This window comes from Oncorhynchus tshawytscha, linkage group LG24 (genome assembly GCF_018296145.1).
Source record: "Oncorhynchus tshawytscha isolate Ot180627B linkage group LG24, Otsh_v2.0, whole genome shotgun sequence".
In the NCBI taxonomy this organism is placed as follows: domain Eukaryota; kingdom Metazoa; phylum Chordata; class Actinopteri; order Salmoniformes; family Salmonidae; genus Oncorhynchus; species Oncorhynchus tshawytscha.
In genome coordinates, this window is record NC_056452.1 from 25,311,245 (window position 1) to 25,338,793 (window position 27,549).

A 27,549-nucleotide genomic window follows, 5' to 3' on the forward strand; every position below is an offset into this window, starting at 1 on the left:
CTGCACGACGAGGTCAATGACGCGGTGCACGTGAGTACATATCGAAAGACCACTTTTAAAGACTACAGTTAATATGGTATGAACTATCTGTTAAACGATCCACAGAGCTATGTTACTCTGTTGGACTGAAAGTCTTTGTTTTCCTCAGTCTGGTACACAGGAGTGGTTCTCCATTAAGAAGGGATTACACCAGCCCATGACCAAGGTAGGCTGCAGACAAACAAAGAGACCCCTCACACACATATATCACATTCAAAAGAACATCAAGCATTTATTTACCCACATTCTGTAACTTTATCTCTCTTTTCATCCCCACCCTCCCCTTCCTCCCCCTTACCAGGACATGACAGAGACCGTGAGTGCCCTCTCGAGGCTGATAGGTGAAGTGCAGGAGGACATCAAGCACAACAAGGACAGCTGGAATAGAGTGTTTGTCAGGTAGGAGACACACAGTAGGAGACACACAGAACGACTGTATGGAGGGAGGTCACATTAGAGGGTTTATCAGGTAGGAGACAGATGACCACACAGAACGACTGTATGGAGGGAGGTCACATTATCTGTCTTGAATATGAAGAAGGTCTGACTGTTAATCACATGAATGGACTTGAATGGGTTTCTCTCTCTCTGTGTAGTGCTGTGCAGGTTGATGTGTTCACTATAGTCTACCAAAAGCTGGACTCCCTGGTAAGTGGCTGTGAAAGATAACTGCATTACTCCCTACCTCCCTTACTCCCCCTCTCCACTGTGTAACTCACTGCTTCTCTCTCTCTCTCTGTCTCTGTGTCTCTCTGTGTCTCTCTCTCTCTCTCCCAGTTGGCGGGGGAGGTGAGGGACACCCTAAACCAACTGGAGGGTAAGATGGAGCAAAGTCTAGCCAATGGCTTGTTCCCTCTCTACCTGAGTCTACAGGCCATCCACAAAGACAAGGCCTTCCTACAGAAAAGGTCAGAGGTTACTCCCTTATACTACATATTCAGTAGTAACAAACCCTGTTAGCTGCATGCATGCGAGTCCGCACTCAACTTTCTGCTGTTTTCCCCTTCAGTTAACACTATCAACATTTTGCTCAACTGTGGGAATTTTAATTGTAATATACCGAAACAAAATAAACTATGCTAGATTTAGTATGCAAAACTAACTATTCCATTGGCAAGCACGACTCAGGCCTGTACACAGACGGGGGGTCATAACTAATCAGAGCTGAAGGAGGCCTATATGCAAATAGCGATGGCCAAATATGTATCTGTGCCAGTCACTTTGAACTGGACTATGTTTATAGCATGAGCGGTCGTGAGTTGATGCGCTTGTTTTGATATCAAAGCAAGAGCTGCATGTAGACACGTGTGCACATTTGTTCATATCCTTTACTAGTTAGTGAGTTATTAGCCCAGTTATAGATCAGTAGTAGTCAGCAATGGGAGAGTGGTTGCTTCCAACAAGAGCACAAAATGTGTACATTTCTAGCTATATTTGAAAAGCCAGTCAGGTAAAGAGCTTTTTATGTCTTAAAGGGGCAGTGTTGCATTTTGAGACGGTCTTGAATAAGCTAAGTAGCCAATAGGCAGAGCGTAGTATAATTTGTCTCATTCTCTGTAATAATGGTATGGGAATAATAATTCATTTTATTTTGTTAAGTGGTTTCTTCAGTCAGGTCCTTGTCTGAGGGACACGTGGAATAACAGGTTAAAGGTCAAGCCCTGCATGTTTTTTCTTCTTCAAAAGTCTCATGGAATGTAGGCCTACATTGAACACACTGTCTGCTACTGTAGGCTGAACGATAGAACTGCTATTTCCATGTTAAAATGTTATGGGATACATTTTTCTCCATGTTTTTGATGGTCGACCCCTCTGGTAGGCCTACATTATGATCAAATAGCCACAGTAGGCCACTTGGCAGTTTTCACAGTAAACACTTGACAGTGACAAAAAAAATGGAGTGAATGTTGCTCGGTAGTACAAATTACTCCCTTATACTATATACCCAGTACTACATACAACTCCCTGATACATACTCAGTACTTCACATTACTACACTATATAGAACGGGGGTGGCAGGGTAGCCTAGTGGTTAGAGCGTTGGACTAGTAACTGAAAGATTGCAAGTTCAAATCCCAGAGCTGACAGAGCTGACAAAGTACAAATCTGTCGTTCTGCCCCCTGTTCCTAGGCTGTCATTGAAAATAAGAATTTGTTCTTAACTGACTTGCCTAGTTAAATAAAGGTAAAATAAAAATATACACTGAGTGGACAAAACATTAAGAACACCTTCCAAATATTGAGTTGCCCCCTCCCTTCCCTTAGAACAGCTTCAGTTCAACGACACTTGTATATTTTTTTGACCGAATGAATGGCACACACACACAATCCATGTCTCAATTGTTCTAAAGACTTAAACATCCTTTGAACGGAGTATAGTAGCAGGTGCCAGGCGCACCGGTTTGTGTCAAGAACTGTAACGCTGCTGGGTTTCTCACACTCAACAGTTTCCCGTGTGTATCAAGAATGGTCCACCACCCAAAGGACATCCAGCCAACTTGACAAAACTGTGGGAAGCATTGGAGTCAACATGGGCCAGCATCTCTGTGGAATGCTTTTGACACCTTGTAGAGTCCATGCCCCAATGAATGGAGGCTGTTCTGAGGGCAGAAGGGGGGGGGTGAAACTCAATATTAGGAAGGTGTTCCTAATGTTTGGTACACTCAGTGTAGAGCTAAGGCTGTTGCGTTGTTTCAGTGTTAAACTGTTGGAGCTGACTAACTTCCATGAGGGCTTCCGTGAGGCGCTTCCCTATTGGTTGAACAAGGCCTTCAGCACCACTCAGGACAGGGTGGAGAGAGCTGTACAGGTGGACCAGGTAACATACTGTAATAACATAACACCTAGTGAAGCAGTATAATTAAGCAGTAAGGCCCGACGGGATGTGGTATACAGCCAGTATACCACGGCTAAGAGCAGTTCTTAGGCAGGACGCATCGCAGAGTGGTATATTGGCTATCACAAACCCCCGAGGTACCTTATTGCTGTTATAAACTGGTTACCAATGTAATTAGAGCAGTACAAAGAAATGTTTTGTCATACCCGTGATATACGGTCTGATATACCACGGCTGTCAGCCAATCAGCATTCAGGGCTCGAACCAGCCCAGTTTATAGAATAGATACCAGGTAATATTTACTGTACACCTTGAAGCTATGTGAGATACTCAACCCGTCCCCTTACCAGGTAATATTTACTGTACACCTTAAAGCTAGGTGAGATACTCAACCCATCCACCCTCTCTTCCCCCAGCTGCAGCCGCTTCAGTCGGGGATGGTGCCCATCAAACACAGCTCATCAGCCGTAGACCTGGTGGCCTGTGTCCAGCCCATCTGTCAGCTGTGGGAGCAGCTCTCCTGGCCAGACCCTGAGGAGGCCTTCATGCTAATGGTCAAACTCACTGAGGTAGTGCATCACAAAAAAATTGCACAATTGACCCAGCGTCGTCTGGGTTTGGCCGGGGTGGGCCGTCATTGTAAATAAGAAGTTGTTCTTAATTGACTTGCCTAGTTAAATAAAGTTATAAAATACACACATTTAATATTGTTGGTATACAAGATTTAGCTCATTTTAATGTGTGTTCAGGATGTGTGTAAGATCGTGGTGAACTACTGTCGTATCCTGAAGGAGCGGGTCAGAGAGCTGTCTGAGAACTCTGACCACAGCAGCGCTGTCAACAAGGTGAAGGAAAGAACCCTCCTCCTTCGTATCTCTTCCACTTTCATTCCTCTCTGCTCAATCTTTCTTCCCTCTTGTCCTCTCTCTATCTCATTTTCTCTTAACTACATTCAAGTGAATGAATTGTGTTAATTGCCACCTCTCTGTGTCTCTCAATCTCACCCCTCCTCCCTTCCTCTCCTCCTCCTCCCTTCCTCCCTCCCTCTCCTCCTCCTCCCTTCCTCCCTCCCTCCCTCCCTCTCCTCCCTCTCCTCCCTCTCCTCCTCCTCCCTCCCTTCCTCCCTCCCTTCCTCCCTCCCTCCTTCCGCTCTCCTCCAGCTGTGTGTAGTAGTGAATGACTTGGAACACCTGAGGTCGGTGCTGACCCGCCTGCCCCAGCAGCTCAACTGGGCAGCGCTTCGAGAACGCACACGTCACGTGATAGGGGACCCTCAGTTCCACAACGTGCTCCCTTCACAGCTGCAGCATGCACAGGGGGTCCTCAGCAGAGAGATACGCTCTGCCTTAGAGACCGTTGGACGGAAGGTAGGAGGAGAGAGGGCTGGGGAGGGTTTAGATGGAGCGCAGTCAAAAGAGACCCAGACCATATTGAGAAATTGGCCTATAATCCCGTTCTTCAATATAGAATTTCAAGTCTCTCTGTCTCTTTCTCTCTCTAGCTGAATTCAGACATTGAGACATACGTCCGCAGCATGTCTACGCGACACAGACTCCCCTCCAAGTCCACGGAAGATGTAAGAAGCTGTCATCATTAGCCATTTCCAATTCAGCGATACTGGATTTATAGACAACCATTTCCTTTTGTGTTATGATGATTAGGACTCTATGTATTGGGCTATCATGTCACATTACCTAGACTTGACCCTTTATCTCCAGAAATTAGAATGAAAGCAATAGAGTACCACAGTATGAGTCATAATACCCATAAAACCTAGCGGTCAAACAAGGAAATGGTTCCAATCGTTTTTTCCAAAGAGGATTTTAGAAACACGTAAAAAAGGGCTGTGTTTAGTGAAGGCTCACCCTGGTGTGAGGTTTTGACAACCGTGTAAATCTCTCTAGGACAAGCTGACATTTGTCAATACATTCACTGCCCCAAAATGAAATGCTAATTAGCTGCTAATATGGCTATCATACAGAACTACAAATGCCATGATGCTCTGGATGAGAGTGACGAATCGCGGCAAAGGTAAGAATGTCTGGATTAACGATCTAATATAAACTAAATTTAGGAATTCATAAATTGGCTACATTTGTTTAAATTGACAAATCTGTACACTGTCTTGGGCAAGTTTTAAATGTACACAATACCTGTTAGAAACGGTGTCAGGTAGAACTTGCAGGATTTTGTAGTTTTGAACAATGTCTACTTTGATGCTAATTATAATTTTAGAATTTAAGTATAAATAGAGCCGACTATATTGATAAAAGTCACCTTGTCCTAGAGAGATTTACAAGGTTAACAAAACCTCACACCAGGGTAAGACTTCACAAAACAAAGCCCTTATTATAAGGGTTTCTAAAATCCCCTATGGGAAAAACGATTGGAACCATTTCCTTGTTTGACCGCTAGGTTTTATGGGTATTATGACACTTCCACTGTGTGGCTCTATTGTCTGATGGTGCTGGACCATCTGACATTAAAAAAAAAAGAAAATGGGAGAGTTTGTTAAAAAACCTTTTATTTAAAAGCTTTTCAAATCCAGGTCATGTGACATGATTGTCAGAAACACAGGGCCCTAGTTTACGATGGCTGATGTAAAACATGTCACTGTACTGCTCCATACGTCCACCATCCCAGGCTGTGGTTCCTCTGATGAAATATCTGGAGAAAGAGCTGCAGTACATGAATGAGAACCTGGTCCAGGAGAACTTTAACAGGTGTATACACACACACACACACCTGTAGTACCCAACACACACACTCACTCACCTGTGGTTCAACCAGTACTGAGGATGTGTTACCCTCGGTGTTCTCAGAGCAGTGGTTTACAAGCTTTTGAAATATTTTCATCTCCCCCTTCCTTCCTTCCCTAGTCTGTTGACTCCGTTGTGGACTAACTCCATAAGAACCTTATACCAGGTGGCTACACAGCAGAAACAAGAGGGAGGACTCATGGTGTTCTGTCAACGACTGCAGTACACACTCCAGGTTAGTATAGTACTGCAGTACACACTCCAGGTTAGTATAGTACTGCAGTACACACTCCAGGTTAGTATAGTACTGCAGTACACACTCCAGGTTAGTATAGTACTGCAGTACACACTCCAGGTTAGTATAGTACTGCAGTACACACTCCAGGTTAATACTTTAAGAAAAGTACACACTTCAGGACAATTCTGACTGTGTTGCAGTGTCTGGAGCAGTGTTTTTATGCTGAGGGGAACGGACTGCCACTGGAGACCCTACACACAGACGACTACAAAGTGAGTTCATGTTGGTTACATTGCACAGTATATTGTTAGAACTTGGTTCTATAAGGGTATGTAGAAAAAGGGTGACCTTGTGTTATGAACGCTGTACAATAACCCTGTCTCTTTCTGCGCTCTCCTCAATTCATTCAGACTCTGAAATCTCACTTGACACACAACTCTCTCAACTGCCAGCAGCTCATAGAGAAATTCCTGGATAGGAAAGTATGGGAACAGGTAAGAGTGTATTCTACTTGTGTTGTACAGCAGTGAAAAACCACAGCTATACAGAATACATTGGATAAAATCTGCATTTGTGTAACAGAAAGTTTACAGTGGAGAGAAGTACGGCGCGGTCACACTCATCGCATCCTACAGGAGGTCTGACCTTAGACTTCGAGTGGAAGTGTTGAACGCAGCTAATCTCCTACCCATGGACTCCAACGGTCAGTGGTTTCCTCTCCTAGTCCCTTTTACATCGATATAGGACGGGTCTTCTTAAAGATCCGATATCTCTGGTGTCTCTCTCCCTCCTCTCCAGGTTCCAGTGATCCGTTTGTCCAGTTGTGTCTGGAGCCTCGTCATGTGTTCCCCGAGGTGGAGCCTCGCACCACCCAGATCAAGAACTGTGACCTCAACCCTCTGTTCGACGAGGCCTTCGAGTTGTAAGCCCTATAGCTCCAACTACTGCCCCATTCCGTCGCTACATTGGTGGCAGCAGATAATCCAAGTCTCTCAGATCTTTGTTGAAAACATGTTAAGAGTTACAACCACCTTTTCCGTCTCCTACCATTTCCTACCCTCAGGAACTATACAGGTAATCAATCTCTCCCACATCCCCCTCTTTGTCTTCTTCTCCCTGCCTCCCTCCGTCAGTATGGTGTCAGTGGAGCAGTGTCAGGCTGCGGGGGCGTGTCTGGTGGTGACCGTGTTGGACTATGACACCCTGAGAACAGACGACTTCGAGGGGGAGGCCTTCCTGGCTCTGAGGGCAGTGCCGGGAGTCGGAGGGGAGCCAGGGCACCAGCCAGACCCTTCCCCGGCCCAGATACGCCTGCCGCTCACGCACCCCAAACCAAACGGTATGATCTGGAATTAAGTTGTGTGAAAATGAACACATACTTGCATGATACTGAAGCGTGCTCGTTTCGTCCAGATGACAGTATCCTGAAGCTGTTGGAGTCGAGGAGAGGAGAGAGGGAGGCCCAGGTGTTTGTGAAGAAACGCAGACAGAGAGAAAAACAGTCCCAGGAGGAGAAACAATGAGCATAATAACAAAAACAGACATGTATTTTATTGTTATAAAACTCAATTAAACACTGTTGGTGGATGCAGTAAAGGGATGGACTGTGTGCCAGGTGTGTGTGTGTGTATAGTGCCGGTGCTCTTCACAGTGATCATGTCTTTTCACCGGATAGCAACACAAGCACACACACCCCTGCTGTATCCAAAGCAGAGGTGGTACCTGATAACTGGTGTGGTCAGTGCATGGGGCAATTATGACATACAAAAACAATGTATATTTGACACCCGTTTGAAATACTGTGAAATATTATAATGCTTACAAATGTAAATTATGCCCCGCCTCCCCCAAAAAAAATTATACCTTGATTTATTTATTTTTTAAAAGTTGGTTGTTTGACAGAAACTAAATGGCATTTGAGTTAACATGAAGCGCCTTGTTATTAAATTAAACTAATATACATCATTTCAAAGACTACACAATTGACTAGTATATTTTTCAAGATTGTGTTGTTAACATGCCCCCATCTTTCCAGTTAAAGAATATTACAGACAGCAAACCTGAGAGTCAGTCACGTATAGAAACTACTTGTAACATACACAGACGGCTTCATCCAAATAGTCTACACGGGGCTGTCATTCCTTCATCTGTAATTTCTTTATAGACTTCCACCATATTCCCTTCCTGTAGTTTCAGATCAGTGCAAAGGGAGAAGAAGCCTTTTTAAACTATTGAGATGCTTGCCTATTCCTCCTCTGACTAGAAGTCTCGTTAGCAAAAACTACTATAACTACTGACTTTGCCTTCACTTCTCTAGAAAAAAAAGCATGAAAATTCTATGAAAAATAGAAAATATTTTTCATTTTAACTGTAAAAAAAGGAAGGAATTGTACTCGCAGCAGTCTTCAGCGGTGGTCCCTATCGCCTCGATCACACTGACAAGGTACTTGTGGAAAATAGTACGCAGCATCATCTGGATGTGTGTACAACAACAGTTCAACATTCACCTTCTGCTACCATTTCTGTCAATCCATCTATGCATACAGTTTGACTCATACAATGGATAAATCCATCGTATGTTACCTCACCGAACGCACCGCAACTTCCTCTACAACGCAATTCTGCAAGGCAAACGAAGCGTTCCAATAAATGTACTTCTGGAGTGCCAAAACGTAATGACGCTGTCGGTGTGATCGAGGCATTAGGCCGTAGCATCATGGAACAGAGGTCAAGCGTGCCCTTTACTGACTCTGAGTCAGTTTAGTTCGTAATGGTGAAAGTCAGGTCTGTAGTGAGGAGAGCTGATCCCGAATCATTTCTTATGCACAGGCAGTGTTTTGAGTAAAAACATTTCTGAACTTGAATCATTTGACTATAGGGACAGCAGTCTGGTCTCTGGGTGAGGATATCTGATCTAGGATCAGAGGTAAGAAACAACAGAGTATCTACCTATACTCCATAGCGTTAGAACAACTGGTTTGGATCTGGTCTAAAGTCAGTCACTTAGTTTTAGGGTCAACTGGGCTGCTTTGAATAAGTGACTAGAGCTGGTCTGAGATCAGTGTTGGGGGATCCGTCGAGCTGCAGCTAGTTGAGGGGTTAGGTCAGGATAACTGCTCCAGGGTCTGTTCTGGGCAGAGGGGGCACTCTGCAGAGCAGCTGTCACACTGCAGACCAGAGACTGAGCCCTGCCCTCCACACAGCACACAACACTGCCTCTGCTTTCTATACACCACCTGGATGGTGGGGTGAGAGAGAGGAGAAAAGAAGGAGAGAAAGGGGGGTGAGAAAGAGAAGAATGAGAGAGAGAGACAAAAAGACAGAAAGAGAAAAGCCTGCTAGTTACGTGGGGAATGTTTCACATCAACAAGCATGGCTCTGTGTGTATGTGAGCGTATCCCCTACCTTCTCCACGGTGTGTAGACATGTACAGAGCTGGGCCTGCAGACTGACCACACACTCTTCAGGCAGTCTGTGGATCAGCTGTAGCTGGTGCAGGGCCAGGTGGGGGTTTTCTCCTGTCCTCATGCCGTCCAGCGCCTCCTGGAGGAAGGAGGTCTGTCTCTGCGCCTCCTCCTCATCCTGCCTGGCACGCTCCGCTTGTAAAGCTAACCGACCGGACGAGCCACGAGCCTCCTCCGCATCAGACTTCAACGCCGCCCACGCCTGGAGTAAGAGAGTGATGTAGAGAGGGAGGGTGATGGGAGAAACATGAGAAAAAAGGGAGAGAGCGACAGAGCGATTAAAGGGGAAGGAAGTGAGACATTTCTTAAGACTGACCCTTTTTATGGTTTATTGGTGCACACACACACACACACACACACACACACACACACCTTGTACCTGTGCTGTATGTCTCCAGGTGTGACCCCAGTGTTTCAGTAGTCTGTTAGCATCGTCTAGTTCCTGTCGGACCCGGGCTGCCTCCATGCTCTGGCCCATGGAGGGTAGCATGGCCGGCGGTGTACCGGGAGAACCCTGGCCTGACGGGTGCTCCCAGATACTACTGCTCATACCATTCAGACCTGCAATACAGGAGACACACGATAAATATTTATTAAGTTGAGGTGTCTCTAGAAAGTACGGGAAGATGTTGGGGCACATTTTTAAATCTCTAATCTAACAGACAAATACAAGATCTAAAAATATGTCGACAAACCTAGAGAGCTATGAGATGGCCCCAAGAAGCTGCTTTCTGATTGGCCGGGCTGTGACAGATGAGCGGAGAAGAATGGTGACTGGTGGACTCTGATTGGTGGCGAGGGCGAGGGTGAGCTGAAAGGGGCGGAGCTGCAGAGGGATCCTGGGATGTTGACAGGAGCCGAACTCTGGAGCTGGTTCCCTCCTGCAAAATCAATCAACAATGTAATCAATCAAACATTACAATCACCTCAGGTAGGTGTGTGTATCTGGGCTCCATACCCACCCAGCATGGCTCGGGGCAGAGTTGAGCTGCTGTCCAGGCTTCTCTCCAGGGCAGACATCCCAAAGACATTCAGGTCCAGGTCATCCAGAGCTGACTCTATACATCACATCAACAAAAACAAAACGTTAGTTACTCAGATCTGTCCCACACAAGGGCATCCATTTTGGTCGCATGTGCTCCTAGATTTTTCTCTGTGCGGCCTGACATTTTATTTTAGGAGCGCCAGTGTCGACCAGGAAGAGAAATCTCCCGGATAGTAATAGTTGCACTAATAGTTTTCACTGGGCCGTTGTTTCTGAGTGCCCTGGAGAAAAAAGCCAGCCAAAGCTTCCATCAATCCAAAGCTTACATGTAAAGAATATGAAAAGGCATCGGGGATGTTTGTATTTCTGGTAACTTTATGAAGACGACACAGGAATCCCTCTGTCTACCACTTAGTGTAGCCAGCCAGTCATTTCTAAAGGCCTTCCCAGAAAACCTTCCAAATAGCAAGTAGCTTACCTGGCAGAATGATATGATATCATGATGATTCGTTTCAAATCGGGTGGTCTTTTGTTTTTGCTAACTCTGCTATTGTACATGCAGTACAGCAACACTACCAGCCAAACACCACTTTCTTTAGGTGGGCAATTGACATTAAAAAGGGCAACTTTACCCTCCTAAATATTTATATATTTTTCTTCCCCAGACCTCAAAAGTGGTCTCCTGGTTTAAACATTGTTGTGGACTTTGAACATCCATTTGTTGTTTTTCTATTTAAAAAAAGTGTGATTTTGAGAGTGAAAACCAGAAAACAATGGTGATATCCAAAACCCGGATAAATTGTGGATTTTGTTGTTATGGCGAATAAATGTATTAGCTGGTAAAATTCTGAGTGGCTTGTAGATTTTTTTAACCTACCTGCCAGTGGACCAAATAGTTTGTTTGTAAGGCCCCGTTCAAAAACCATGTCGACGGTCAGTTTCCAAAACCATTCACTGACATCAGTCTTGTTACCCCATTAGCTAGCTAGCTAACATCCTGGTTACTTTACCAGTATATCTAAACATCTGGGGGCACAGAAAGGAAAAGGATAGCTTCTTTAGAAGATCAATGATCATCGCAATGAATGAATGAATGAATGAATGAATGAATGAATGAATGAATGAATGAATGAATGAATGAATGAGCCCTTACATGTCAATCCCAAACTTGACCCTCTTAAAGAGACAGTGTAGAATTTCCAATGTAATGCATCTCAATAGATAATGCTTTTTTACACAATGTAGAGACTTATTCTACAAATGACTTTGCAGATTTTTGTATAAACATTTAGCTTTTTATAATAAACAAATGTCTTTACAGGATTAAATATTCGTTCCTAGAGCTCAACATGTGCCTCAAAAGTAGCTAGAATTAATTTGGGCCTCATACGCAATATCTCAATCAATTACAAAAAGATATATTCTTGTGCTCCTAGATTGTATGTTGTGCTCCTAGATTGTATGTTGTGCTCCTAGATTGTATGTTGTGCTCCTAGATTGTATGTTGTGCTCCTAACTATTTTTAAGATGGGAGCACCAGTGCTACCAATGAAAAATGTTAATTTTAGAGCCCTGGTCCCATGGCAATCAAGTGATCCAGTGTCAATATTCCTCATAGATAACCTATGTAATTGCCCCTCAGGGAAGAATATCATTTTTTTAATTGAATGGAATGTTAGGAAGTAAACTACAATAGTTAGCTACTTGTACAGTGACCAGCTCCTCTGACATTAAGAGTAATACGAGTTGAACGAGTCTTCTGTGCCTACGTGACTGACTCACCAACTACAGACTCGACGGTGTCGCAGGTGGGGTAGAAGGGCAGTGCGTTGGCATTCATGCCTGAGGAAAGGCCTGGTGCTGGGGCTCCGTGGTGGCCCTGGTGAAGGGGTCCTGGAGGGGCCGGGCTGGGAGGGGTGGCTGCCAGGCTGGAGGGAACACTGGAGGACAGACTCAGAGGACTACCCACTGGGAGGAACACCAGCAGGTCCTAGAGAGAGACAGATAGAGAAGGGTGGTGATACAATCATTATGCAGACTAACAGTGGGTTGGGTATAGTTATAGTATAGTTAGTTATAGTATAGCTATAGTATAGATAGTTATAGTTCAGTTATAGTTAGTAATGGTATAGTTAGTTATAGTATAGTTAGAGTAGAACTAGTTATAGTATAGTTAGTTATAATATAGCTATAGTAGTTAGTTATAGAATAGTTAGCTAGTTATAGTATAGTTAGTTATAGTATAGTTAGTTATACTAATAGTTATATTATAGTTATAATAAGTTAGTTATAGTATAGTTATACTAAGTTATAGTATAGCTATACTAATAGTTATAGTATAGTTATAATAATGGTTTGTTATAGTATAGTTATATTAATACTAATAGTTATAGTATAGTAATACTAATATTTATAGTATAGTTAGTTATAGTAATAGTTCTAGTATAGTTAGTTCTAATATAGTTCGTTCTAGTAAGTTCTAGTATAGTTAGCTAGTTATAGTGATAGCATAGTAATAGTATATTTAGTTATAGTCAGTTACAGTATAGTAATAGTATTGTCAGTTATAGTATAGTTAGTTATAGTCAGTTACAGTATAGTAATAGTATAGTCAGTTATAGTATAGATATGTAAATATATGCAAATTAATATTAATACCATTTAAATGTAGATGTTTTTCTGCATGGGATATATTTACCATATCATATGGAGACAGAAACAAACATTTTACCTCGTCATAAGTAGACATAATTACAAATGATTAAATCCTTCCAATAGAAATACATTTTTAAAAATGTAGTTACAAATTGAACTTTAATTCAATTAGTTGACTCTTCACATGGGACAACAAAAGAAAGGGAACATTGAATGATCCATGGCATAGAATTGCCTTATGTGTATCCCACAAAAAAAAGGTTCACTGTTATAAGCTAACTTATTTGATGAATTTAAGCTAAATTCCCGGGCTTAACTTACCATGGAAATTTACCAGAAAGTTTCCGACCCTTTGCAACCCTAGGTATAGTATAGTTGTTTTAGTAGTTATAGTATAGTTGTTATAGTACAGTTATAGTATAGTTTCTGCATTCAACAATGTGAAACAGCAAGACAACAAGACAATGAGACAACGACAAGCTGGCTGAAGCAGCAACATACACCCTGACCAATAATGTGTAATTATATACTGAACAAAAATATAAATTCAACATGCAACAATTTCTAAGATTTTACTCAGTTACAGTTGATATAAGGAAATCAGTCAATTGAAATAAATGTATTTACACGCTCATCTATGGATTTCACATGACTGGGCAAGGGCGCAGCCAATGGTGGAGCTGGGAGGGCATAGGCCCACCCACTTGGCAGCCAGATCCACCCACTGGGGACCTAGGCCCAACCACTGAGGAGCCAGGCCCAGCCAATCAGAAAGAGTTTTTCCAAATAAAAGTGCAGAAATACTCCTCAGTTTCATCAGCTGTCCGGGTGGCTGGTCTCAGACGATCCCGCAGGTGAAGAACCCGGATGTGGAGGTCCTGGGCTGACGTGGTTACACGTGGTTTGCGGTTGTGAGGCCAGTTGGACGTACTGTTCAATTTCTCTCAAACTATGTTGGAGGTGGCTTATGGTAGAGAAATTAACATTAAATTCTCAGGCCACAGCTCTGGTGGTAATTCCCGCAATCAGCATGCCAATTGCACGCTCCCGCAACTTTAGCCATCTGTGGCATTGTGTGACAAAACCGCACATTTTAGAGTGGCCTTTTATTGTCCCCAGCACAAGGTGCACCTGTGTAATGATCATGTTGTTTAATCAGCATTTTGATATGCCATACCTGTCAGGTGGATGGATTATCTTGGCAAAGGAGAAATGTTCACTAACAGGGACGTAAACACATTAGTGCACAAATTGAGAGAAAAACTTTTTGTCCGTATGGAAAATGTCTAGGATCTTTTATTTCAGTTTATGAAACATGGAACCAACACTTTACACGTTGCGTTTACATTTGTTCAATATAGTTTGTTAGAAGCTGGTTGTTTTGACAACAATAAAAAGGTACCTGTTTGCTGAGATGGTACGTCATTTCTCTGTTGCATTGCTCCATGGTAAAACTCTTCTGTTTGGCCTGGTCTTCCCTCTCGTACCCCGGTGCCCTACCGTACCCCCCCTCTCTAGCCCAGGGGGAGAGGGGTTCGTTTCCCACACACACGTCCTCACACAGCGACAGCACCTTCCCTAATAGGCCCTGCTCTGCCACACACAACCCCCCTAACGGGGTGAACGGCCCTCCAGACAGAGACCCAGACCTCCCACCTCGGCCCCCAGGGCTGGGACACCCCTCATGGGCAGGGTAAGGGTCCAGCGGGCCTGGTGGGGAGCTGGTGGTCTGAAACAAGGGTTCTTCACTGATAGGGGGCTCTGGGGGACAAGAGGAGAAAAATAGTAGATAAGTTACTTACTATCATTATAAACTGGGTGATTCAAGTCCTGAATGCTGATTGGCTGACAGCTGTGATATATCAGGCCTTATACAATTTACTGCTTTAATTACATTAGATAACCAGTTTATAATAGCAATAAGGCACCTTGGGGGTTTGTGAAATATGGCCAATATACCACGGCTAAGAGCTGTGTCCAAGCACTCCCCGTTGCGTCGTGCTTAAGAACAGCCCTTAGCCGTAGTATATTGGCCATATACCACACCTCCTCTGGCCTTATTGCTTAATCATACCACATGATTACGGGGTTGTCGTAAGACACTTACTGTTGTCTAGGTGTGCAAAGGCACAGAAGGGGCCTCTGGGGCAGCTGCCACACTGCTGCATGTCATTACACTTGGTGGATTTATAAATCTGGAGGGGAACATCAGACAAACAGTCACTGAACATAGAGTTCTGTCTCGTGTAAATGGAGTTAACTGGCACAAACCTGCCAGCGCTACAAACGGACGACGTAGTTATGATCTGAGATGAGGATGGAGCTCAACACGTACCTCGGGGTGAAACTGCTGCTCACTGCGTGTGTGGCAGTACTGGCAACCCTCTTCACCCTCACACTTACTGGGGTCTCCCCACTCCTCACTGTGCTTCACCGCTGGGCACGGCAGCGCTCTGGAGAGAGAAAGACCAAACTGAGGGTTTATAAGCCATATGACCTGTTTCTGTCAAATGGATGTGTGTATGTTTTGTACCTGTGTTTGTGTTTGTGTGGACTACTCCTCCTGTTTGTACCTGTATTTGTGTGGACTACTCCTCCTGTTTGTACCTGTGTTTGTGTGGACTACTCCTCCTGTTTGTACCTGTGTTTGTGTGGACTACTCCTCCTGTTTGTACCTGTGTTTGTGTGGACTACTCCTCCTGTTTGTACCTGTGTTTGTGTGGACTACTCCTCCTGTTTGTACCTGTGTTTGTGTTTGTGTGGACTACTCCTCCTGTTTGTACCTGTGTTTGTGTGGACTACTCCTCCTGTTTGTACCTGTATTTGTGTGGACTACTCCTCCTGTTTGTACCTGTATTTGTGTGGACTACTCCTCCTGTTTGTACCTGTATTTGTGTTTGTGTGGACTACTCCTCCTGTTTGTACCTGTATTTGTGTTTGTGTGGACTACTCCTCCTGTTTGTACCTGTGTTTGTGTGGACTACTCCTCCTGTTTGTACCTGTATTTGTGTTTGTGTGGACTACTCCTCCTGTTTGTACCTGTGTTTGTGTGGACTACTCCTCCTGTTTGTACCTGTATTTGTGTGGACTACTCCTCCTGTTTGTACCTGTGTTTGTGTGGACTACTCCTCCTGTTTGTACCTGTGTTTGTGTGGACTACTCCTCCTGTTTGTACCTGTATTTGTGTGGACTACTCCTCCTGTTTGTACCTGTATTTGTGTGGACTACTCCTCCTGTTTGTACCTGTATTTGTGTTTGTTTGTGGACTACTCCTCCTGTTTGTACCTGTGTTTGTGTGGACTACTCCTCCTGTTTGTACCTGTATTTGTGTGGACTACTCCTCCTGTTTGTACCTGTATTTGTGTGGACTACTCCTCCTGTTTGTACCTTGTATTTGTGTGGACTACTATTTGTGTTTGTGTGGACTACTCCTCCTGTTTGTACCTGTGTTTGTGTGGACTACTCCTCCTGTTTGTACCTGTATTTGTGTTTGTGACTACTCCTCCTGTTTGTACCTGTATTTGTGTGGACTACTCCTCCTGTTTGTACCTGTATTTGTGTTTGTGTGGACTACTCCTCCTGTTTGTACCTGTGTTTGTGTGGACTACTCCTCCTGTTTGTACCTGTATTTGTGTGGACTACTCCCTCCTGTTTGTACCTGTGTTTGTGTGGACTACTCCTCCTGTTTGTACCTGTGTTTGTGTGGACTACTCCTCCTGTTTGTACCTGTATTTGTGTGGACTACTCCTCCTGTTTGTACCTGTATTTGTGTGGACTACTCCTCCTGTTTGTACCTGTATTTGTGTTTGTTTGTACCTGTGACTACTCCTCCTGTTTGTACCTGTATTTGTGTGGACTACTCCTCCTGTTTGTACCTGTATTTGTGTGGACTACTCCTCCTGTTTGTACCTGTATTTGTGTGGACTACTCCTCCTGTTTGTACCTGTATTTGTGTGGACTACTCCTCCTGTTTGTACCTGTGTTTGTGTGGACTACTCCTCCTGTTTGTACCTGTGTTTGTGTGGACTACTCCTCCTGTTTGTACCTGTATTTGTGTGGACTACTCCTCCTGTTTGTACCTGTATTTGTGTGGACTACTCCTCCTGTTTGTACCTGTATTTGTGTGGACTACTCCTCCTGTTTGTACCTGTGTTTGTGTGGACTACTCCTCCTGTTTGTACCTGTGTTTGTGTGGACTACTCCTCCTGTTTGTACCTGTGTTTGTGTGGACTACTCCTCCTGTTTGTACCTGTGTTTGTGTGGACTACTCCTCCTGTTTGTACCTGTGTTTGTGTGGACTACTCCTCCTGTTTGTACCTGTGTTTGTGTGGACTACTCCTCCTGTTTGTACCTGTGTTTGTGTGGACTACTCCTCCTGTTTGTACCTGTGTTTGTGTGGACTACTCCTCCTGTTTGTACCTGTATTTGTGTGGACTACTCCTCCTGTTTGTACCTGTGTTTGTGTGGACTACTCCTCCTGTTTGTACCTGTGTTTGTGTGGACTACTCCTCCTGTTTGTACCTGTATTTGTGTTTGTGTGGACTCCGCCTCCTGTCTTTGCTGTTGTGGTAGTAGGGACAGGCGTAACCTTGGCGACACAAACGAGGAGGTTTTTTACACAGATCTGTCTTGTAGTGGGACAACACATAGTTGTTATCTACAGAGAGAGGAGAGAGAGAGAGAGGAATGTATTAGCATTGGAATCATGGCCTTCAAATAGAATATTCCTAGATCAGTTAAAAGATGTTTATTGTGTGTGTATAGCCGTACTCTGCCAACGGGGTTCCTCACTCAAGATCTTCTCAATGAGGGCGGTACTAGCCACCAGCCCGTCTCCTCCTCCTCCCTCTGCAGCCCCCGAGCCCCCCTGAGACTCCATCACCTGCACCTCCCTTGAGAGGGGGAGAGGGACGTCATGGCAACGAGACCAGTTAGAAACAGAACAATGAAACAGACAAAAGAGCCTAGACTACAAGATTGAGAGACCCCGTCTCCGACTTTGGGTCATTATATTTGTATGACGCGTCTCCACTCTACCTGACGTCGTAGATGGGACATCGTAGGTCATGTGATCCGTGTGCGAAGGCGCAGTGGGAGCCGTTCTTACCGCAGTGGCCCTTCCCGTCCGTCTCGTGGATACAGGAGCCCGTCTTATAGTACCTCAGATGATACCGCCGCTCTGTATCGCCCGCCGTACCATGCAGAAACGGACATCTGGAAATCACCATTGAGAGATACAATTATTGTATTGCCAATTATTTACAAAAACATACAGGGGGGAAAACAATTTACACATCTTGATAAGTCACGTGATAATGTCTCAGAGCCACCATCTTCATCATTAGCATTCCCCCTGTGTGTGTTAATGGGCTAGGTGTGAATAAGTGATGAGTTAGCACTACTCCTGATCTGACTGAGTTATGGGGAGAGTGGTGTTGCTTTCAGCTGCAAAGCACTGCAGTCGACAGCCATCACTTCAGCTATTCACCGGGATGGTTACAGGTACTAGAATCGTTAGTGGGTGCATCCTCTCACCTCATTGATAAACAGTAACCTCAATCTGAAAATAAATCCCAATCCCAGGTGCTTTACTATGCAATGTAGAGCATGTTCAGTATATATTCATGTCGGGAACTCAAGGATTGACCATTCTTTTGCCCCAAAAACATTGTTTTTTTGTTGAAGAAAACAAGAGTGTCTCTGTCTATCTGAGTACCAATACATGAAATCATTTTTTAAAATCCTTGGTACCCCACCCCAGCACACAGACAAACACTCTCTCTCTCTCTCTCTCTCTCTCTCTCTCTCTCTCTGACACACACTCACTCGTCCGCATCAGGGCAGGTGCCTGTGCTCTCGTCGTATTTGGTACAGTAGACGTCTGGGCTGTAGTTGAAGGTTCCATCCCGCCTGCGGATGGGTCTGCGGCGCCGCTGGTTCAGGAAGTGCCAATGGAAGCAGGAAAAGGGTCGGTGCTGGGTACACTTGTGCTGCACGAACAGAGGACACTGTTCTGTCCTGAACTCCTTCAGATACCTGCATGGAGGGGGGCAGAGAGGGAAAGAGAGGATGCCGGTGGTGATTGATTAATGACTAGTATATTAGTGTATGTCTTATATTTGACACCAAACGATAACTATAGCAAGCTGCAGGAGTCATAGCAACTATGTCGCTCTCTTACTCTCTCAACAAAAAAAAACAGACACACACAAAGATAACTTATGAACTAATTATAGCTAATTAGACCAACCATTAAATCAAATATTATTAGAGTCTTACATTGTAATTGTATTGCATATTATAATATCCAGACACAAAATGTTAACTCAGGTCAACTCTACATATGGATAGCTAAACACTGACAGCTCCCCAAACAGTCCACCTCTGCCTATCCAAAACATACCAACTCAGTCACCAGTAGGCCTCTAGAACGGGTACACATTCATCCAAACCTGAGATAACTGAGAGAATACTTTAATTCAAATCCGACAGGATCAACTGACCTAATTCTCTTAACCTCAGTGGTGTTTTGGTATGTTTACTTACACACGTGAAGTTGAGTGTGTCTATATGTGGTCTACGTACGTGTAGTGTTGAGGTTTCTCAGGCTGTCCGTGCAGGACGTTGGCGGGAGACGTCGTGCCTCCTGCGGGCGAGGAGGAGGAAGGTCCACCGGTGGTCGTAGTCACCGACGAGGACGGGGGTTGTGTATGTGTTTTCGACATAATTTTCCTCTTTCTAGCCTTCCTACCCGCGTCCTGTATCCAGTGTGCGACGAAGTCCGCATTATTTACTGTTGTACGCTTGCGCCTGGTACCAGGAAGTGTAAGCAAAGATACAGTACCACAGATTGAACCAGATATTTCACCGGATGTATAAATGTGAAGCGTTCGGGTGGCGTTTCCACTCACTACCAAATCTCTGACGAGAGGAAGCCCAGTGGCCGGCAGTGGGAAAAGATCGAGCAAGATTTTCTTCTTCTATGATATACTGGCGGTCCGCAAACAAACGTTTAAAGTGTATGCCGCTTCCTACTGTGCTGGAGTGTGTGGGCAATCACGATTTACAACATTTCTAAAACCTCTTACCTAACTCAATACTTCTGAGAAAATAAAAAAAGAGCCCCACTAACTTCTAATAGACCCTCCCCCATTCCAAAAATCGCTTCCAAACCTCTCCAACCCTGTTCTACCTCAATGACCCTACACTTCAATCTTTCCCTCTCTTCAACATACTTACAACAATATAACAACACATGCTCCACCATTTCATTGACCATACCCTCCATGCACAAACCATTCACATGCTTTCCAACCAGATGTAATGATGAGTTCAATGTACAATGTCCTAAGCGCAATTGAGCAAACACGACATCTTCCTTCCTAATCTGACTTTTGAATCTTGGTCCACCGACCTTTCTTCGAAGGGCATGTAAATGCCGGCTCTTGGGCTCAGAGTCCCATCTCTTCTCCTGCACATCTATCAAAAACGTCTCTAATCTTACATTTGGCCTCACCTCTAGCCAGTGGAAGATTAATCTAAATTGTATATTGTTTCAAAGCTCTTTTGGCTAACTGGTCTATAATATAATTCTCTTCAACACGTGAAGGTGCTGGAACACAGCAGAATCTCACTACGACACCCAGTCTCTCAATTCTACATAATAACATGAATGCCTCCAATAGTAGGTGACTCCTATTAGATGTACCAGATGATAAACTATTCAATACAAACAGAGAATCTGAGCACACTATAATTCTAACAGGGTGTACGTCCTCTACCCACTGGAGGGCAACTATTATCGCCAGCAGTTCAACTGAGTACACAGACAATAACTCTGTTAGTCTTCTACATATCTGCACATCAAATTCCAGAATGTAAACGCCTGCTCCTGTGCTCCACTATCTGGGTCCTTGGATCCATTTTTGAAAAGCGGTAGAAAAGCATAAAAACTTCTACTAATGTAATTGTCAACCAGTTTCCCTTTATCACTGACTTCTGACCAATCTTTTCTTTTTCTCTACCAAGGCTAGATCAACAACAGGATCTGGGAGTAACCATGGAGGAACATTCCCTATCATCACAGAAGGGCCAACCTCCAACTCCCTAAAACCACTCTCATCAGCAAGCTTTCCAACTGTCCAACCAAAACCACTGCCTTGTCTACTAGTATATTCCCAACAGTCATCTAGAACAGTAGCAGTGGGAGGCTCAACCTCACAGCCTTTCAACCTAACTCAATAAGCTAATGACCATTTTTTTTTACGCCATATATCCAAGGGCATCTCACCTGCCTCCACTAGTAAGGCACATACAGATGTTGATTTGATGGCACCAATGCATATCCTTATAGCGCTACATGGGATTCTGTCCAGCCTGTGAAGCCTACTCATTGCCACTGTTCCATAATAAAGACAGTAGTCATTACTTCTTTCATGACCAGAGTTTCTTCAACTTCATTGCTCACCTTTTCGAATGCATCCAAAGTAGCTCTACCTTTACGGAATCCACTTTGACGTTGACCCAATAAACCTCTATGTTCCAGGAAATACGACAATCTATTTATTGTCATATCTCCCATCAGTTTACACAAGTTAAAGGTCAGTGCTATTGGTCTATAACTATCAGCACCATGAAGGGTCCTTTACCAGGCTTAACATAAGGTCATATTACTGCACCTTACCAACCAGAAGGTATAACCCCCTCACTCCAAATCATATTAAATCATCCCAGGAGAACATGCATGACCTCATCATGTTGATGCTTAAACATTACATAGCACAAGTGATCATGACCTGGGGCTGTATATCCACAGCCTATTAAGGCTAAACGCATCTCATGTATGGTAAAAACAGCATCCAAAGAAGAGTCAACAGTATCCCTTACTTATACACACTAACATGAGTATTTAAAATCTTCACACCTGCGTTGCTTGTGTACTTCATCCAAAGTTGCTATGTAACTTAACAAATGTCTTCCCCAACAAGTCAGCTTTTTCTTCATCAGTTACAGACATTTTTTGACCCACAACCAAATCTGGAATTCGAGAGGACCTGCTTCTTCCAGTCATCTTCTTCAACATAGACCATACACCCCCCCCCTCCCCAGCTCAGTAGCCCTGCCTATTGTAGAGCAGAACTGTCTCCATGAAATTTCTACACTCTGTAAGCCCTATTTCTTTCCCGAATAGCCGCAAGTGCACTCTTCAGTCTACCAAGGAACCACCTTCCGTTTTCTTACTTACTTCACTCATTGGTACATATAAATTCATATAAATTCTCAGCACTCAAAACTCAGAGAGGTCACAGAGGCAGCACATACTGCACATCAACCCGGCCTCACTAGAAGACAACTCTCCAACAGACTTGAAGCAATGATCACCAAACTTTTCCCAGTTTGCTTAATGAAATCACCATCTTCAGAATGTCTGGAATATCTGGAATAGTAACATCAAAGTTCACAGGACACCAAATCAGGAAATGATCACTTCCAACAGTAGAATCATTCCATTCCATTCACCTGTAGATGCAATAGAGTTAGAGGCCAGTTGTGAGGTCCAGGCAGGATGTAATCCCTCGAACATCAACTCTTGTACCACATCCATCGTGAAGACATACGAATGCTCTTGTTTTCATCACATCTTCAACAATAGAACCATTAGCTTCCCCATAAACTATTACGTGCATTAAAGTCACCAGACCATATCGCTCTAGAGCCTATTTCTCCTGATATTTCATCAAACACCGCTACGGATAGTTGACACGGGTTGTAAAAATGTTGTACCTTAATATTACTACCTGCACTGTAGACTTCCACCATCACACGTTCATATTCAGATGGGACAGGTATATTACGATATACAAGACCTTCCCTTAGGAACGTAGCACAACCACCACCCTGTCCAGTTGATCTATCAGATCTGATAACCAGGAATAATACAATCAAGATGTGGTATAAGCCACGTTTCTTGAACACATATCTCATCAGGTTTGATCTCTAAATCAATGACATATTTCTTAAACTCCTGACTGTTAGCAATAAGGCTTCTGGCATTCCTCTGAAGGAGTGAGATGGATTTTGGCCGACATTATTCTAATTTTCTAATTGATAAAACATTTTGATGTCAAATCAGTTTTAGGTTCCCAAAACTGGAATCTGTTACAAACAGAGTGAACTTACTAGATTTGACCCTTTGCCAAAGTTTTTTTTTAAAGAAAAAGAAGAAGTGTTGTTTAGGAGTGCAAGGGCGAATTGAGTTACTGCCCTAATTTGTTCCCATTGGAAACGAAAGGCTGTGATCTATCTTGGGTTAGTTATACAGATCTTTGACAGTCAAATTATGGGGTTTGCTAAGAGCTATGGAATATGTAGTTCAATAATGTCTTGTCCTCTTTGCTTTGAAGCTGCAGTGTGTGGAGTAGTCAGAAATATCATTTTAATATGAAACCAGTGTCTTTATTCTATGGAGAATACATAACGTTGTACTTCTGATCCAAACATACGAAATGTGTGCTGCTCTGTGCAAACAAAAATAACAACATTACAGGCTTTTCCCGTGCGTGGTCATAAACTGTTACAAAACATCCCCAAAATAACATTTCTAAACAGAGAATTTGAGAACAGAAAACCACAATGTTGTGAACAACATACAGACATCCAAGTGAAAATGATATTAGGGAGAAATGACTGTACAAATGTCGTTCGAAGGTCGAGGGGGAAAAAAACATATTTTATTGCAGTCATGTCTTCTCGGCCAGGCAGCATTCACGATCTACTCAGACAGCCATGACCATATCGACACTCACTGTCTGATACTCTGTATTCCAATTGAATTGCGCGTTTAGTCTGATAAGCTAATTGATAATACAGAGTAATCTAATTGATACAACAACAATCCTGGTCATTCACGAGCAATATGATCATGATACCATGGAAAAACAATCATTGCACTCTAACTAGGATGTCCTTCAAGTCACAGAATTGTTAGAACATGTTGAGAACATGTTTCAGAAGAGCATTTTGTTGAAACAACGTTTATATATTTTCTGCAATATTTTCAACCCAAGTATTCGCGATAATATTTCGGTCGCTCTGATTGGATACAGAGGACAGAAAATAACCAATGGGATGTTTGATTTTGTTAACCAATGAGTGAGCCAGTTTGATGGACTTTTTAACCAATGGTCTTACGAGTTTCTCCTTCTCAACCAACCGGCTTTAGAAATCGGTTAGTTGACGTCATGAGAAAGTATAAAAATTGATTCATCGTCGTTTTCCATTAATCGCATTGTGTGTCTCAAAGAAGAGGAGTTAGGGTCTGCTGGTCTACCTGTTAAAGTTTTGGAATAATCCAACAGTTATCATACGGTAAGTAACTTTTGCTTTTTTTTTTTTTCTTCTTCTTCTTCTTTGATAGTTTTTTTTTCCATTCACAAAGAGTTGAAATTAGTAATCGGTTGACCTCCCAAATGAGTTGTCTGTGACGGTTAAATATATCTAGAACAATAGCAATCCCAACCGCGATATGTGATATGGCTGCCTGCTAACGGTAGCTAACTAAATACCTCTACGGATATGTGTAGCCTAGTTGTATTATGCCACGTTTTTTCGCCGTGTTTTAATTAGCATCTTTCACTCTACCTTGACTTTCCAGCGTGGGGTTTCGATGTTGGTTTCTCGCAACGTTAGCCGTAGTGCTAACGCTAGGTCAGTCGTCGGTCAGAAGTTGTAGCTAATATCAGTTTTCCTTTTCGCATTTAAATTGTTTTGTTTATTTCCTTCTGATTTGGGCTTTCCTCCTCCACGGTGTTTAAGTACAAGTGGACAAACTGTTAGCACAATATTCACGATAAGTTTTTATTCTTTCGATGTATGCTGTTTTCGTGCCCCGCTCAAACGAACAAAGACTGCAGTACAATGTCTGCTATGTTGGCAACTGGGCCGAGGCAGCAGGCTGCAAGGCGGTGCTCATAACCCAGCGCGACTGGAACCGACCAAGCGCCTCCCAGCGGTGCCTTTACGTTCGCGGTGGGGGAGGGGAATATTGACACGGTAACGATTGTTGTAAAGGACGCTAAATGGTGTCAAGTTATTGCAATTGTCTATTAAAATATATGTGGGGTTAACAGTTGGCTGCAATGTTTAAGCGTTTGTTTTTGTAGAAAACAATTTTGCCTTTTTTTTAAAGCCGCCTTTTCCCATCAACAGCGATCGAGAATGTAATGTCTCACTTTGAAGGCATTTCAAGTCATTTTCGGACTGACTTGTGTATTTATTTATTTTCCCCTAGTGAGAAATGGCTCGTACCAAGCAGACCGCCCGTAAATCCACCGGAGGAAAGGCGCCAAGGAAGCAGCTCGCCACAAAGGCGGCCAGGAAAAGTGCGCCATCCACTGGAGGAGTGAAGAAGCCCCATCGTTACAGGTACTTAGAGCAGTTCAACGTGTTTTCCCAACATGTTTGTTTACTTAGATGTAACCTGAAGGAAGTGTCACTAACAGGTCTAGTTAAAGCATGAATACTTAGCATTTTACTGTTTTGTTTCCCAGGCCAGGAACAGTGGCTCTGAGGGAGATCCGTCGTTATCAGAAGTCTACTGAGCTGCTGATCCGCAAGCTGCCTTTCCAGCGTCTGGTGAGAGAAATCGCACAGGACTTCAAGACGGACCTGCGTTTCCAGAGTGCTGCCATTGGTGCCCTTCAGGTAAAATCCCCAGACTGCTGGTACCACACTAGTCTGAAGGCTAATGGATGGAGTGAACAGGAACTCTTTCATTTTATTAATCACATGACTTGTCCCCACTTTCCTCTTCTCTCCACCAGGAGGCCAGCGAAGCGTACCTGGTGGGTCTGTTTGAGGATACCAACCTGTGCGCCATCCACGCAAAGCGTGTCACCATTATGCCCAAAGACATCCAGCTGGCCCGCAGGATAAGGGGAGAGAGGGCCTAAATGGTACCTCCTGCTCTAGACACACATTTCTATTTATCTCACTTAACCATTTTGTGAATTTTTAAAACATTGTTAATTCTTTTTGTAATGTATTTTAGAATGAGGTAATGATCAGATATGGTTAGTGTGCAGATAGGCCGATCGGCTTGCCTTCAATTGCAAATGAGGCTTGTTTTTATCTTCGGGGATAGAAAGATTTACATGACTGTCACCCTGTTGACTTCAGTCAGGTGGCTTCACATGTTAACTGGCTCATTTAGGGTGACAGTAATACATACTCTAGATGACAGAGCCTTTGTGGTTGGGGGGGGTTTATGAGGTGAAAGAACGAGTCAGCTCTTTACGTCAGCTTCCGGGGTGGTGTGTCAGGGTCTCATCTCTTTCCACCCTTTGTCTCAGCAGTCTGCCAGCATGTCTTGCACAACAGTTCACTCCTAGCGCTCCATAATGGTGTCAGGAGGATTGTCTATGCAGTTACTCCTCCTGACACTGTCAGGGATGGCCAGGAGGATGACCAAGACTCTGTATATTCTGGACTGTTTTTTACAATGTTATTTTTCCAACATGCAACAAACCTTGGCAGCTACATTTAATATTTATGAGTGTCACATTGTCTTTCTATTAAATGTGTTTACAAGTAAATGCTTGTTTGGTGGTTTTAATTATCTACTAGGTGCTTTTACAGTAAAGTCCTTTAAGGTACCACATCTTAATTCTATTAGCTATCCTTGGAAGACATTGCTGTTCTGTGGGGTGACTTTCTCAACATTTTAAAGTTCATGCATCCAGTTTGTCATATGCACCACTGAGCTTAAAAAAGTAGAAGGGGAAAACCAGGATTAAGTGTGCTTAAAATTGAAAGCCCTTCCCATCCTAAAATTACATTTTCTTGGCCTCAATGCACTAGGAACTAAAAATACCAGAGCTATTAAATGGTCCTTGTGTACAATGCAGTTTGACTCCATGTTAGCTCTGAGCACTGCATGGAAGGATCCTGTCATGTTTCTGTGGTGTCTCAAACAGCCACTCTGCACTCAAACTTCTCTCCACCAATGGGAATAGGTTTGTGCCGGCTCTATCTGCCATCGCTGCCCAAGATAACGACAGTGACTTGCCGCAACTACAGCGCGAGCAATAAGTAGCTTTGAAAGGCTGGCAGTGGCTCACAGCCCAGAAACCCTAGACTCATTTAAATTCACATACCGCCTGACCAGATCACGCAATCTGAATCGTGCTGCTGACTGCCCTTTCCCACCTGGCTGAAGGGACCCTAATGAGAATGCAGTTAACAGACTATAGCTCAGTGTTCACCATTGTGCACACAAAGCTCATCGCTAAGGACACTGGGCCTAAACACCTCCCTCTGCAACTGGACTTCCTGGTGGGAAGCCCCCAGGTAACGGCAGGCAACAATCTGTCACCTAATCTTCAACACGGGACTCCTTAATGTTTACTGTTACGTCTACCACTGAGTCCAGGTTGGATACAAACGCTACCACTGACCTGAGCACCATCCCTAGCTAACAGGGTATAACAACCAATACACCTGGAAGACAGACTAAAAATGAGGAAGGGAAGTCATACACAGTTCTGAGATTGGGCTCATTTAAATGTTACCGGGAG

At 43.7% G+C, this 27,549-nt stretch overlaps 3 protein-coding genes across 4 annotated transcripts in view; 2 read left to right on the plus strand and 1 right to left on the minus strand.

Moving 5' to 3' along the window:
- LOC112237613 (protein unc-13 homolog D-like) overlaps positions 1-7,839 on the plus strand; it is a 15,928-nt gene extending 8,089 nt beyond the window's left edge. Inside the window, exons 17-34 of the mRNA XM_042305571.1 lie at positions 1-30; positions 149-205; positions 341-438; positions 636-687; positions 817-947; positions 2,737-2,857; positions 3,292-3,444; positions 3,625-3,720; positions 4,036-4,242; positions 4,377-4,451; positions 5,519-5,598; positions 5,755-5,869; positions 6,073-6,144; positions 6,283-6,366; positions 6,455-6,575; positions 6,671-6,794; positions 7,006-7,211; positions 7,286-7,839. The exon at positions 1-30 is cut by the window's left edge and continues 61 nt beyond it. Of these exons, the coding sequence (XP_042161505.1) occupies positions 1-30; positions 149-205; positions 341-438; positions 636-687; positions 817-947; positions 2,737-2,857; positions 3,292-3,444; positions 3,625-3,720; positions 4,036-4,242; positions 4,377-4,451; positions 5,519-5,598; positions 5,755-5,869; positions 6,073-6,144; positions 6,283-6,366; positions 6,455-6,575; positions 6,671-6,794; positions 7,006-7,211; positions 7,286-7,395 (1,932 nt within the window). The 3' untranslated portion in view covers positions 7,396-7,839. The remainder of the gene's footprint in view (positions 31-148; positions 206-340; positions 439-635; positions 688-816; positions 948-2,736; positions 2,858-3,291; positions 3,445-3,624; positions 3,721-4,035; positions 4,243-4,376; positions 4,452-5,518; positions 5,599-5,754; positions 5,870-6,072; positions 6,145-6,282; positions 6,367-6,454; positions 6,576-6,670; positions 6,795-7,005; positions 7,212-7,285) is intronic.
- LOC112237611 (RING finger protein unkempt homolog) lies at positions 7,393-24,195 on the minus strand. 2 transcript variants are annotated; one of them, XM_024406212.2, is made up of 14 exons: positions 19,562-24,195; positions 18,803-19,012; positions 18,014-18,190; positions 17,747-17,868; positions 17,498-17,633; positions 15,312-15,429; positions 15,084-15,171; positions 14,379-14,737; positions 12,104-12,311; positions 10,299-10,394; positions 10,032-10,217; positions 9,716-9,897; positions 9,278-9,538; positions 7,393-9,108 (listed from the first exon to the last, which is right to left on the minus strand). In XM_024406212.2, exons 1-14 carry the CDS (start codon positions 19,699-19,701, stop codon positions 8,977-8,979), a joined length of 2,415 nt encoding a protein of 804 aa, XP_024261980.1. In that variant the 5' UTR covers positions 19,702-24,195; the 3' UTR covers positions 7,393-8,976. The 2 variants fall into 2 exon arrangements, with proteins under 2 accessions (XP_024261980.1, XP_024261981.1); XM_024406213.2 differs by lacking the exon at positions 7,393-9,108 and having other exon boundaries at positions 9,375-9,538; positions 9,709-9,897.
- LOC112237612 (histone H3.3A) lies at positions 24,196-26,568 on the plus strand. The gene is made up of 4 exons (XM_024406214.2): positions 24,196-24,343; positions 25,266-25,399; positions 25,525-25,678; positions 25,798-26,568. Exons 2-4 carry the CDS (start codon positions 25,272-25,274, stop codon positions 25,924-25,926), a joined length of 411 nt encoding a protein of 136 aa, XP_024261982.1. The 5' UTR covers positions 24,196-24,343; positions 25,266-25,271; the 3' UTR covers positions 25,927-26,568.
- The last annotated feature ends 981 nt before the right edge of the window (positions 26,569-27,549 follow it).

What these genes read in the sequence shown, in the direction of transcription:
- LOC112237611 (XM_024406212.2), bottom strand. Translation starts at nt 19,701, where the DNA reads ATGTCGAAAACACATACACAACCCCCGTCCTCGTCGGTGACTACGACC. An exon ending in TGTCCCATCTACGACGTCAG is followed by an intron (nt 17,869 to 18,013) that starts GTAGAGTGGAGA and finishes CCCCCTCTCAAG; the next exon opens with GGAGGTGCAGGTGATGGAGT. An exon ending in GTCTACACACCGTGGAGAAG is followed by an intron (nt 9,109 to 9,277) that starts GTAGGGGATACG and finishes CCCACCATCCAG; the next exon opens with GTGGTGTATAGAAAGCAGAG.
- LOC112237612 (XM_024406214.2), top strand. Translation starts at nt 25,272, where the DNA reads ATGGCTCGTACCAAGCAGACCGCCCGTAAATCCACCGGAGGAAAGGCG. An exon ending in AAGAAGCCCCATCGTTACAG is followed by an intron (nt 25,400 to 25,524) that starts GTACTTAGAGCA and finishes TTTGTTTCCCAG; the next exon opens with GCCAGGAACAGTGGCTCTGA. An exon ending in CTGCCATTGGTGCCCTTCAG is followed by an intron (nt 25,679 to 25,797) that starts GTAAAATCCCCA and finishes TCTCTCCACCAG; the next exon opens with GAGGCCAGCGAAGCGTACCT.